Genomic DNA, 12,815 nt, shown 5'->3' on the forward strand with positions numbered 1-12,815 from the left:
GGAAACCACCGTCCTCCTCTCACCTGCACACACACACAAACACACATTCTCATGTTAAAGAAAGCAGTATTCAGTGAAGCATCATAACACAGAGCACTTCATCATCATCATCAACATTTAAACCACTCACAGTCCAAGCTAAGACAAATATTTTTAATTGAAAGAGCAACTTGAATGTTTTACAAAGATTATACTTGAGAAGTTAATATGGTAGCGGTAGTTAGAACACTCATGAGGGGATTTCATATTGAACAAACTGGATGGATTATGAATCGGCACATCGAAAATGATGATGATGATGATGATGATGATGATGATGATGATGATGATGATGATGATGATGATGATGATGATGATGATGAAGAACATGGCTGTCATGGCTTGAGGACATTCCTATTTGAATGCAAAATAATAAATGAGAAACTGGACTGGATAATTCCCCGTCAGTATGGCTCTCAGTAAGGAGAAGCAGACACAGGAAGTGCACACAAAGCCAAAGAGTAACTAGCTATATATGTTGGAAAAAAGGATTGGTATATACTGTAAGTATTTTAATATTTTGTATAACTTTTATTTCATTTAATTCTGACATAATACAGATATTTGTATATATATTCTATGTTTGTGCAACATGAAGTGACAATTTACGTTACCTTGTTTTGTAAGAAGAGGAATAATTAAACTTTATGGTGCAAACATGTCAGTGCCTTGTAGGACTGCAGGGAACTGTAGCTCACAGAAGCTGGTCAGGGTCTCACTGTGCTGTGTGTTCTGGAAACATCCACAGGGGATCTACTCTAATCCAGCATTAAGAGGGCAGAATACTAATCCAGGAGCACCTGACCTGCTCTCCTGCAGAGAACTGCAACTTCAAAGTGCTCTTCTCACGTCATTACATCTGAATATTGTCATCACTGGGTGCCAATATAACGAAGCAGTAAGAGGATAAGAGGAGCTGCTCACAAGACCCGCAGTGGGACGCCTCACAATTAGGCTGTTCTAACTGTGTGTGTGTCTGTGTGTCACCTCCTCCACACTGCACCGTGCAGTCCTGCCAGCTGCTGTGTGTCCAGATGTACAGGTACTCTGGCTCCCTGTGCTCCTCGCTGCTCCTGTCCTGCGTTGTGTTCAGGGCCAAGGTGTATTCATAGTGGATCCCATAGCTCTGGTCATGGAAGAGCAGCACCTGGGGGGGGACAGAGAGGGGTTTAAAGGTCTCCTATTATACGATTTATAGGCATATATTATAGGTCTCAGATATATACAAATATATAAAAAACATGTCTATGATGTGTTTTGCTCAAAATACCAAACCGATCACCAATTGTAGCCATGCCTCATACCCCTCTGTTTCAGCCCTGTTAGAGAAACGCTGATTCTGAGTCTGTTGCTTAAAAATAAATAAATGGAAAAATAGAAAAAAGGAGGGGGAGCTCATGCAGGACAATTCTTCCGGCAGATACTCAGCTAAATGCTGCTGTGATTTCTGAAACAGTATGGAGCTCAAATGCTTTTTCTCTTGCGGGTTTACCACAAGGTGAGTACCTTTTTATTTCCTGCTTTTTTACACATACTCTCTACAGGTTTAACTCTGAGTGTTAGCTATACTTGCTAATGTAAACACAGACCATATTACTTCCAAAACACATCGGGCATTGTTAAAGTAATAAATCTGGATCAGCTCCATTGTTCCCCCGTTTTTAGAGATTTGGGTACTGAGGAAAAGAGAGAGGGTTTTATTTTCACTTTGTGAGTTCCCTGACACACCGGGGACACATAGTTATGTATAAAAGACATAAAAAATTGCATTTAGCATGATAGACCATTAAATAAAAGTCCTGCTGAGCTGAAACTCAACCACCTTTACTCACTATACCTGCCTTTAATCTATGTCCGTAGAAGACAGGAGTTAGCAAACTTAGCAAAGTTTCATGTTGTCACAAACTGGACAGTAAATCAACACTAGGATTTGATTCGGCCAAGCTGCGTTACCTCACAGCTCTCAGCAGGGGGTCATCACCTTGCTGGGGCCCTGCTCTGTATAAGGGCCAACAAGGGCCACCCAGTGCCAGTCTCATCCCATCGCTGTACCCATCTCAAGTTATAGGGAAGTTAGCAGAGCTTTATTAGCTATTCTTTAAAGAACACAACTAATTAACCAGATGTATTGGGTGCAGGGATGTGCGGTAAGGGGAGGCGGAGTAAAATTGATCTTTCTACAACAAAGTCACTGATGTCTTTGTCCAGAAGGATAGGTGAATGGAATCAATGTACAAGTTAAGGTAAGAACATGCAATATATATTAATTTGTGTGAAATAAGCATGTTTATCTGCACTCAACTATAATATGTGAATTAAATAAATAAGGTACCGGTAGACCTAGTGGTGTGTTGTAAAGAATGCTGATATGAAATATCAATCATGATCGCCTAGCCAATAAGCTAATCACTGTGAAACGTCTCTTTGTCTTATTCACGAGGGACAAAACTACTGCTATTTTAAACTGAAAAGAAAAAAGAGTTTAATGTAAATTAAGTGTTGAATTTGTAGAGGGATGGCAGCACACATATTCAATCACTACTGATATAAATACATGGAAAAACTGAAATGAGTATGTAGTATCCGATGAGTAGTGGTCTCAGTGCCCCCTCAGAGGAGAAGAAGATGAATTGAAGATGACGTTGTTTGCCACAAATTGACATCCCTTACATGAGATGAACCAGATTCCATTACAGTCCAAACCACTGCATCACAACTAGCCCAATCTCTTAATGAAGTGTTCAGGCCTGTAGGGGGGGGGGGCTGTGTGTGGTCCTCTCCGTGCTGCTAGTGTTACTTGGAAATGCAACTCTTTCTACAAAACAATGGGAATGCTGCAAACTGAAATAAGCTGAAACATTTTGGTTACTGCAAGATGTATTGTCTCAAAATCTGAAAGTGTGCGCGCTCAAGATCTGTAAGAAGTAGAAGCTGGGTGAAAAATAAAAGAGGCAAATTCAAAGACAAATCCCATTTGTTGGCAGTGTAATAACCCTTATAACTGTTGTTTTATTTTATCAATGTATTTAAATTTGTTGTGAGAGGGGAATGTCATCCCCCTTACACTGTTGTTGTGTCTGTGTTTGTGTCTCCGGCCAGTACTAAATCAATCCAAAAATATTATATATGATCACTTTTGAACAATAAAATCATGTTAAAATCAAGATGTTGTTTCAAATGATTGATCGATTTAGTAAGTAGCCGTGTAATAAGTGGGATATTGTGCATCGACCCGGTCATTATAGTGGAAAGGATCCCTTCAGGGGGGGTCAAAGCTCCTACGTCAGGTTCTTCTCCTGATGATAACGACCTGCTCATGAATATCACCCCTGACATTCTGAGAAGAGAGACGCTGGTGTTTACCATCAGGTGTAGGGGGCCATTGGTGGGTCCCTTGACAGACATTTTCTCCCAGAGGCCCCTCCTGACATAGCGCACCGTCGTCCCTGCCAGCTCGAACTCTCCCGGCAGCTCGATCTTCCAGTCACTGTTGATGGACCTCTGACTGGAGTCCTTCAGCGCTGGGAGGGGGACAGTGGGGGTCAGAAACAGCACTTTTGACATGTGTTCATTTCAGGATAATGTCCTTTCTGCCCATCGTTACAACATGTTTGTCCTCATCCACCAGACACTGATGTGTGCACAGTACACTTCCTGTTTATTTGAGGGATTCCCGTTATGAAAAGTGGTTCTGTTAACACTGGAGGTTCAACAGTCACGGATTTCTACTTATTGGCATTTCATTAAATGTCTTTACTTACTGCATTGATTCTGATTCATGTAAAGGAGACCCCAGATTTTGGAAAGATTTTTTGAGGGAAAAGTGCAAAGTATATGTTTTCCATACATCTATCCAGATAAGATACAAATGAACAAGAAGTCATTTAAATGCATAGTATTTGTACTAAGGTAGTTTTTTGTAGACACAACAGCAGCTGCCAAATGTTCACAAAGAAACATCAGCATTACAGGAAGTTAGTTATCCTTTTCATATTTGACACAGACAGCTTTGCAACTTTTCCTCTGATATAACATATTCGGTTGATTTTCCTACATCATTTTCATCTACTTGTTTATATATGGGGAGCATGGTGGATATACACCTAAGCTCTGTGCTATGATTAAAGGCAGTGGTTAACATCTATATTATTGTATTCCCATGTGTAGGCAGTGATGCTGTGTATTTTTCTACAGCCATTACATTTTGCAATCAACATTTCCTTTATAATATCAAGTTAAAACAAAAGCATGACTTATTGCCACCCTTTAACACAGGCAGTGGCGGCGCCAGGGTATGGCTGGGGTAGGCTACAGCCATACCAAGAAATGGCTTAGCCCCCCCATGAAAAATGATGTCAAAGTAAGCAAAATAAAGTCCGCCAACTCGCGCAGAGTAAATTGCACAGACAGCAGTTAGTAAGATTGATTTCAGTCGCCACTTGTCTGGAAATACCGAAGACCAGAAACGGTTTTGAAAACTTTTGTCACGTAGTGATCGTTTTCTCAATGGAACATCTTTGATAATGTCTTCTGGCCAATCAGAATCAAGATAACGGCGTGGTGTTGTTGCAGGAATTCCCGACGGAGAATACTTTTGCTGTAGTACATCTCTATATACATAGATACAACATTACGTGTTGATAGAAATCAACACGTAATGAAATAAGACCCCACGGTTTGGTGATTGATAGGTGTGTGGGCTGTCTTTCATTTTGACACACAGAACAATGGGGGCTATCCACCCTTATACACAATGTAGAGTAATTCACACAGCCTCTTCCCTCTTCTCTGTGAGGAGCAGCAGGTTCAGCTTTCAGAACAAAGTAACACAAAACTAAAATGGCATTCATTTTTTTAAATATGTCGTGTAGTAATAGATTTATTTATTTTCTTCTCAAGAGAGTACCAGAATGTGTATTTTATGTTAGTATTTCAAAAAATCGAATGTGCCTTTTTATTTACTACAAGACAAATGTGCCTTTTTATTTCATACAGTTCAATTTGGATTGGGACAGGGAAATAATGTAAACCTCACGCGTGGCGCTTCCCTGTCAAGGGGGGCGATATAGCGTGTATGTAATTACATTGCAAATACTGGCTTGAGCCCCACCACTGTATTTCATTTCAAACCTTTACTTATCCAGGTGTATCCCATTGAGATCATTGATCTCTTTTTCAAGGGAGAACTGCTAACATTTGGGTTAGCCCTACCATAGATTACCCAACAAAAATTCTCTGGAGCCGCCACTGAACACAAGCATCATTACCCAGGAAGCTGTGTGAGGGTCTGTCCTCGACAACTTTGATCCTCCGGGCTCCTGCAGGGATCACCACAGCTTCGATGTAGCCTGATGGAGGGAGAGCAGCAGGAGGTTAAAACCTGAGTGGAGACTACACAGATGATGGGTGCTGGAACCTGAAGGCACCGTCTGACCTCTGGAGACAGATTCAGAGAAACAAAGGAGACAACACGGCTGGTGACCTGTGTCTGGATCAGAGACGCTCTACCATCTTTACAACAGAATTCAAAACCTCAGTGTCGGGAATCAATATATTGAGTTGCATGTCAAATGTTTCTTGCCTTATTTGAGTCTTAATTACACATTCATTGCCAATACAGCTCTTCAAGTTTTGGACCGAAATGTAGGTCCCTTTGCCCCTAAAGACACTGTTCACTATAGTTTACAGTAAATAAGGGCTATTTGCAATGATTACTCTTCATTTAAAAAATAAAATATCAGAGATATATACAATCTCATACATGCATCAATCAAGCAACTGCACTTGGAGCTCTCTGAATTTGTAACACCACCTGACAGCTCTACCAAACACCTCCCCTTTGGGGTTTAGGCCCAAACCCTAACACACACCATTCTAATGTACTGTTCATCTCTGCTTTACAGCCCTTCTCCACACACCCATGTAACATGTTGAGCATTACCTCAACACAAAGCAGCTCACTGCCAACTATTGTAGCAGTGTTAAGGGTTAGACTATTGATATAGTGAGTATAAAGCAACAGGACTTTATTGGATTCTAAAGGACCATTACTCATTTGTGTTTGTTTGTTTCACTTCACTCCCCATTATTTATTTTTTATTTGGTCATTTTCATCAATTAGAAGAAAATCAGTTGTTTGCATTGTAATGTAATTATTAATTATGGATTAAATGTACATATAAGTGAAATGCAGAGGTGAGCTGCTTTGTACCCAGTAAACAATGCCCAACATATTCACAAGTAGAAACACAACATGACTTCATACTTACCAAAACATCCTCTGAGCCTAAAGCACATACACGCACTGTGAGGAAACATCTGACCGACACACACTTGTGGGTGATATCAAACAAAAACACACCGACGTGACAACAGCAACCATTTTGCCAAATGAACTCAAAGGATGAAATGCAAATAACTCGTACTATTATCCTCCACCATACAGTATGCCCTGTCTTCATCACACATCAGGACAGCTCATTGGCCTCTTGTTGTGGTTGAACACAATACAAAGTTATGCTAAGAACTTCTGGTACCACTTTATAAGACTACCCTTATAAAGGATTCTTAAAGGGCTTATAATTAGATTATGAATTAGGTTGTAAACACTTTATTAATCATTAAGAAACATTTATAAACCAGTTCTAAGATAACATATCAACACAGGCTCACTTTTTGGCAAGATGACTAAGCCTTATATTGGCTACGTAGCTTACTTCGTCTTCTTCATCAGCCAACTTCTTTGGTATCTGTTGTTCACCGAGTTGATTCCCCCCCTTCCATCTTGATGTTTCTTGGCATATCTTTATGGCCATTTATTTACGAGTTACTAACATCTATAGTTGGCAAAAGGGAGCCTTATTGTAAAGTGTAAAACACATTCCCATTTATTAATGAGTTATTTCTTATAAGGCACAGATACAGATAAATGTGGGCTCACTATTTGGCAAGCAACCGATCACAGTTGCCCTGTTTATCTCATGTCTTATAAAAACGTATTAATGATCTATAAAGTGTTCACAGCCTAATTAATAAATGAATTACAAACTATTCGTAAACCCTTTATAAGGGTAGTCTTATTGTAAAGTGGTACCGAACTTCTTGGGTGCAAGGCACAGTCAAGAAGTTGCCCCTTTAGCCCAAACAAGTGAAAATGACCACATACATTTAATTAATAATTTTGACTATCAGTAACGCTAACTTTGCACATGCCATCACTATTGTAGAGGTTTGGTAAAAAAAGGATTTAGGCAAAAAGGCTTTAAAAAAGTGAGCACAGAAAGTAGCCTGAACAGCCATCACGGCTAGCTGCATGGAGATCTTTGTCTAAATCCTGCTTTCCAAAAATCTCAACAACAATTTGATGCCAAATGTCTTTTAATGAAGGCATCTAAATATAATATCGCCACTGCAACTAGAACTTAAATCATGTTTCTGTTTCTGTAAATGTTTAAATAGCAAATTGTATTAAATAAATGGTATTGTATTAAGTATAAACATCTGACATCTAAAAACGTACTATCAATGAGAGTATCCGGTCAATTAAGTAACTCTTTTTATATGATTAATTCATGGAGAGGAAATAAACACTGTGTTTGCATTTCAATACGTTGAGTTCATGACACCCTGTGAGCCGTGCTGAAACTGATCCTGTCCAGATCTTTTCTGAGGGTTTGGGCAACTTATATCCCTCCCCCCCCCCCCCCCCGCAAGCTGATCAGCGGTGTCCATCCACCCTCAGCCCCCCCACCTGTGCACCTCTGGTTAGACACACACTGCCATGGGCTCACCTGGGTTTACAAGCAGCACATTTGAAGAAGCCAAATGTCAACATTTGACATTTTATACAAAACTGTAAATGTCAAACTGTGCACAGTTTATTTCAGATGATTGTTTCCCCTCCCCTGACACCTCTCCACTTGGAAGCATGGCAGGGAGGAGGAAACAGCCTGCTGAATGGAATGCGTCCCTGGCATACCTCACAGTGGTGTTATGGGTAACAGGGTCAAACAGCTGCTTATGTAACTGTCACCAAGCTTCATTATTTTAGGATTCAGAATACACACCCAGTGGAGCCTCTACCTACAGTGAAACACTCCAGACAGTGCAACACACACACACACACACACACACACACACACACACACACACACACACACACACACACACACACACACACACACACACACACACACACACACACACACACACACACACACACACACACACACACACACACACACACACACACACACACACACACACACACACACACACACACGAGAAACACTTGGGCACAGCTCTGGGTGTAGCCACCACACAGGTAGATACCCTCTTACACTGCCTAGCGTTGACTGGAGGACGAGACAATGAAGTGGAATGGAGGTCACATTTTCTGTGGACCACAGCAGCCTTTGCACACATGTGCGTGCACACACACACACATGTGCGTGCACACAAACACACGTGCATGCGTACACACACACACGTGCACACACACACACACACGTGCACACACACACACACACGTGCACACACACACACACACTCCCATTCATGTTATCACCCCTTTCCCGAGGAGTGACTGCTGCAGGATGTGTCTGATTACTCATTCATCAAACAGTGTTTACACATTCTGTCAATATCACCACATATCCATGATCACTGATGCCACTCCACATTCATAAAGACTGACTGCAGAGAGGGTGATGATGAGGAGATGTGTGCTTTTTTACTGTCCAAATAATATGGATCTGCTTACACTGTTTCAAAAGGGGTTGGTACTTAAGGGAAGAATAACATGCTTCAGAAACTCTTGTGGATGTAAAGTTACTGTCTACACTGCAGCAACAATGTTTCCAGCAAAACTTTTTTAAGGACTTTTATGGTACTGATACCATGGGGGGAAAATTCATAAATTCAGTTTCAAGTTGAATGAGAATCCTCTTCAGAAATAGAAACACTCCTGTCTGAATCACAGTCATTGATTTGAAGCATGAAATATACAATTCATGGGGTTAATAGCTCATTGTTCCTTATAAAGGGTTATCTCTTAGTACATTGACAATATCTTAGTTAACGTGTTAGTCCTAGGTGTTTTCACAAACACAAAATACATCCTTAATGCACATGATCACATTAGAAGGATTGATGATATTGTTAATTTCAAATGTTTGATCTGTAAACCCTGGTATAAAGCAATCAATAGGAAGACAAAGCATTCATAAAATAAATCAAATCAAATATATCATGTCAGCAGTGGATGTTAAATCTGATACCTGATGTTTTATAGAAAAAGGTTTTAAAGGTCCCATGTCATGCTTTTCCGGTTATCACCCGTCCCCTTGTGTGTTATGAAGGTTTTTCTGCATGTAAACGGTCTGCAGAGTCACAAACCCTCAAAGTACACCCTGTAGGGAGTAAAACTCTAACACAGAAAAGACCTGTCTGTGCTGCCCCAGAACGCCTCGTTGGAAATTTCCCAAAATGGACCAATCCATGGAGCTCCTAACACACCAGGAGGGGTGGGGACCTTTAGCGTACACTTTCAACTAACAGGGAGTCCCATTGACTTGCATAGAGCTCCCTGAACGCTGGTAATAGACGAGTTGGGATGGCGGAGAAATGCTCTCCGCAGACCCATTCTCACAGCGTTATAAACCTTTTTCTTACTCAATATCAAGCCACACTTATTGTTTTTACTTCGGCTGTGAGTGTTTGTGTGTACTCAGGATGAGTTTCGCTTGCTCTCGCTGTATCGCCGACCCGGAAACCACACCAGTAAGCCAGCTCACTGAGCATCGAGCCTCGCAACGTCCCGACCAATCAGAGCACACTGGGCTCACAGGGAGTCGGGGGCAGGAGCTCCAACAAGCCGTTTAGGACAGAGAGTGAATACACATGCTATACAGAGATGCTGTATGAGAAACCAATGTGAGTTTGGAACATTGAACAATGTAAATCTATTTTAGTATACCTCAACAATGGAATTATGATCAGTAGAAATGGCCATGACATGGGACCTTTAACATGGAGAAAGAACACACACACACACACACACACACACACACACACACACACACACACACACACACACACACACACACACACACACACACACACACACACACACACACACACACACACACACACACACACACACACACACACACACACACACACACACACACACACCCATTCCCTTGGTGTGGTTGAAGTCCCCTCTCACGATCCTACAGGAGCGTCCGTCTCCGTTACAAACCCCACAGCGGTCCTCTTCGGCTGAGGAGCTGATAATGCCGTCACAGCCGATTCTCTGATCAAAACAAAACAGAAACAGAGTGAAACATCGATCATCACTCTCTATCGCAGTGAATAAAAGGACTAACTCCCCTTTTGTGTAATAGCGGCTCTCAACATGCCCAGACGTATAATGATTTTCACCTCGTTTAATACTTTTCACCTCATTCTGGTGATGGTGAAGTGTGTTGTGCGAGACCAGAGATGTAGTTCATTGAGCGGTTTCACACAAAAATAAGTGTTACTTCACAGTTTTACGACAAACTTTTTTTTCTTGACTTGCAAAATTATCTTTTAAATTGACAAACATCATATGTGTAAAAGGGTTGCCAACTCTCACGCATGTGGCGCGTGACACACGCTTTCACTCTCAATCTCACGCTGCCCAAACTATTCTCACACCAAAAACAAGATTAACCGGCGATCGTTTTTGGTTGGTTATTTACAATGTTGAGTTGACAGCTGCTCAAGCTGTCGACCTGCTCCCTCCCCACCCCCACCACTCTTAACAACGTTAACAGACAGCAGAGCAGTGGGAGCCGGTTGGCCAATCCCTGACCCGCATTGCGCATACGCAGATCTAAGATCCAGTAGAAATGATCAAAAGTAAAAGTCTGCTGTTTATAGTTCTAGTAGGCCAAAATAGAGTCAAAGAGTATATGAGAGTGAGAGTGTGTTAATTAATATATTTGGCAGTTTGGAGTAAATCTGTAGATTTGTTTGTGTGTGTGTGTGTGTGTGTGTGTTTCATGTATAGGCCTCTCACGATAATTAATTTTGTTGGATACATTTTCCCGGAAATTATTGCGATAAACGATAATATTGTCGGCACCGTTGTATGACCATTTTAGACCACTGACATAATGATAATATATAATAATAATTCAAGTACATCCTTTCAAACTGCTAGTCACATTCTCATGTAAATGGCAATTTATCGAGTTCATTTTTGTTTATCGTACAATAAAACAGTGGAAACAAGGGCACACAAACATGTGTTTGACTTTCATTAGTGAATGAAACTGTGTGCCCTTTATAGTCTGTGTCCAATATTGTGTATGTATATATATATATATATATATATATATATATATATATATATATATAAATAATATATAGATATGCTAAGGTCCCGCTGCTGACACGATAGCAGTCATTTAGTCTGCATATGTGTAATTAAACCCATGATATCAAAATTGATACCCAAAGTTGGCAACCCTGGTGTAATTCATGGCACAATTCAAACGGGATCGAAAGGTAATTTCTCTCGCCATTGACAACAATACATATTTTTTCCGAAATAAGGTCCCATGGAGGTCCCCCGGAAAGGGAGGGACTTTGACTGAATTCACAATCTTGCATTGAGAGCCAAAGTGTTACGATGTGTGTAGGAAGCAGGACCCAAATGCAGATTAAAGTGACAAAAATAACTCCTTTATTTCAAGGCATCACTAGGCCACCAGGGTGGGTGGAGGGGGTCAGGAGGACGCGACTGAGCTGACCACCCAGGGGCACAGCAGAGGACCAGGAAGGGATCTCGGGCGGATGGCCCGGGGACAAGGCAGAAGCCGAGAAAGGGGATTCTGGCGGACGTCCCGGGGGCAAGACAGAGTCCAAGGTGGGGGTTATGGAGGGGCGAAGGCCACCGCGGGCGAACTCAGGGGGCCGAGCATGAGGGCGAGGACCGTGGCCGGGAAAGTCAGGGGGCCAAGCATGAGGGCGAGGACCGCTCCCTGGAAAGTCAGGGGGCCGAGCTTGAGGGCGAAGACCGCGGCACTCAGGGGGACGGGCTCGAGGGCGAAGGCCGTGGCCCTCAGGGGGCCGGGCTCGAGGGCGAAGAATGCGGCTCACAGAGGGCCGGTCTCAATGGCGAAGAATGCGGCTCACAGGAGGTCGGGCTCGAGGGCGAAGACTGCGGCTCTCAGGGGGCCGGGATCGAGGGCGAAGACTGCGGCTCTCAGGGGGCCGGGATCGAGGGCGAAGACTGTGGCTCTCAGGGGGCTGGGCTCGAGGGCTAAGACCAGACAGCTCCAGAGGCCGAGAAGAGCCCGGTGTCGGCCGAACAGGAACCGGAGCCGGCGGGATAAGCCTCGGCAGGATCCCCCACGGAAGAGGACCAGGAGTTGGCAGGACCCCCGGCGAGATAGATGATGGCGGGGACTCCAACGGAACAGGACAAGGGGTTGGCAGTACCCCCGGCAGAAGAGTTGTCGGCGGGACCCCCAACGGAACAGGACCAGGAGTTGGCAGGACCCTCGGCAGGACAGGAGATGGCGGGACCTCCAACGGGACAGGACACAAGGTTGGCAGGACCCCCGGCAGGAGAGTAGTCGGCAGGACCCCCAAGGGGACAGGACATGGGATTGGCAGGACCCCCGGCAGGAGACTAGTCCGCGGGACCCCCAACGGGACAGGACATAGGGTTGGCAGGACCACCGGCAGCAGAGTAGTCGGCGGGGCCTCCAACGTCACAGGAC

The 12,815-nt window shown here is 43.0% G+C and overlaps 1 protein-coding gene across 1 annotated transcript in view; it reads right to left on the bottom strand.

Annotated features, from left to right (window-relative positions):
• adamts17 (ADAM metallopeptidase with thrombospondin type 1 motif, 17) overlaps positions 1–12,815 on the bottom strand; it is a 308,092-nt gene that overhangs the window by 18,583 nt on the left and 276,694 nt on the right. Inside the window, exons 15-19 of the mRNA XM_079665712.1 lie at positions 10,234–10,354; positions 8,319–8,393; positions 5,307–5,387; positions 3,403–3,560; positions 897–1,186 (exon numbers count right to left, since the gene is read on the bottom strand). Of these exons, the coding sequence (XP_079521838.1) occupies positions 897–1,186; positions 3,403–3,560; positions 5,307–5,387; positions 8,319–8,393; positions 10,234–10,354 (725 nt within the window). The remainder of the gene's footprint in view (positions 1–896; positions 1,187–3,402; positions 3,561–5,306; positions 5,388–8,318; positions 8,394–10,233; positions 10,355–12,815) is intronic.

Source organism: Notothenia rossii (assembly GCF_949606895.1).
Source record: "Notothenia rossii genome assembly, chromosome: 2".
In the NCBI taxonomy this organism is placed as follows: domain Eukaryota; kingdom Metazoa; phylum Chordata; class Actinopteri; order Perciformes; family Nototheniidae; genus Notothenia; species Notothenia rossii.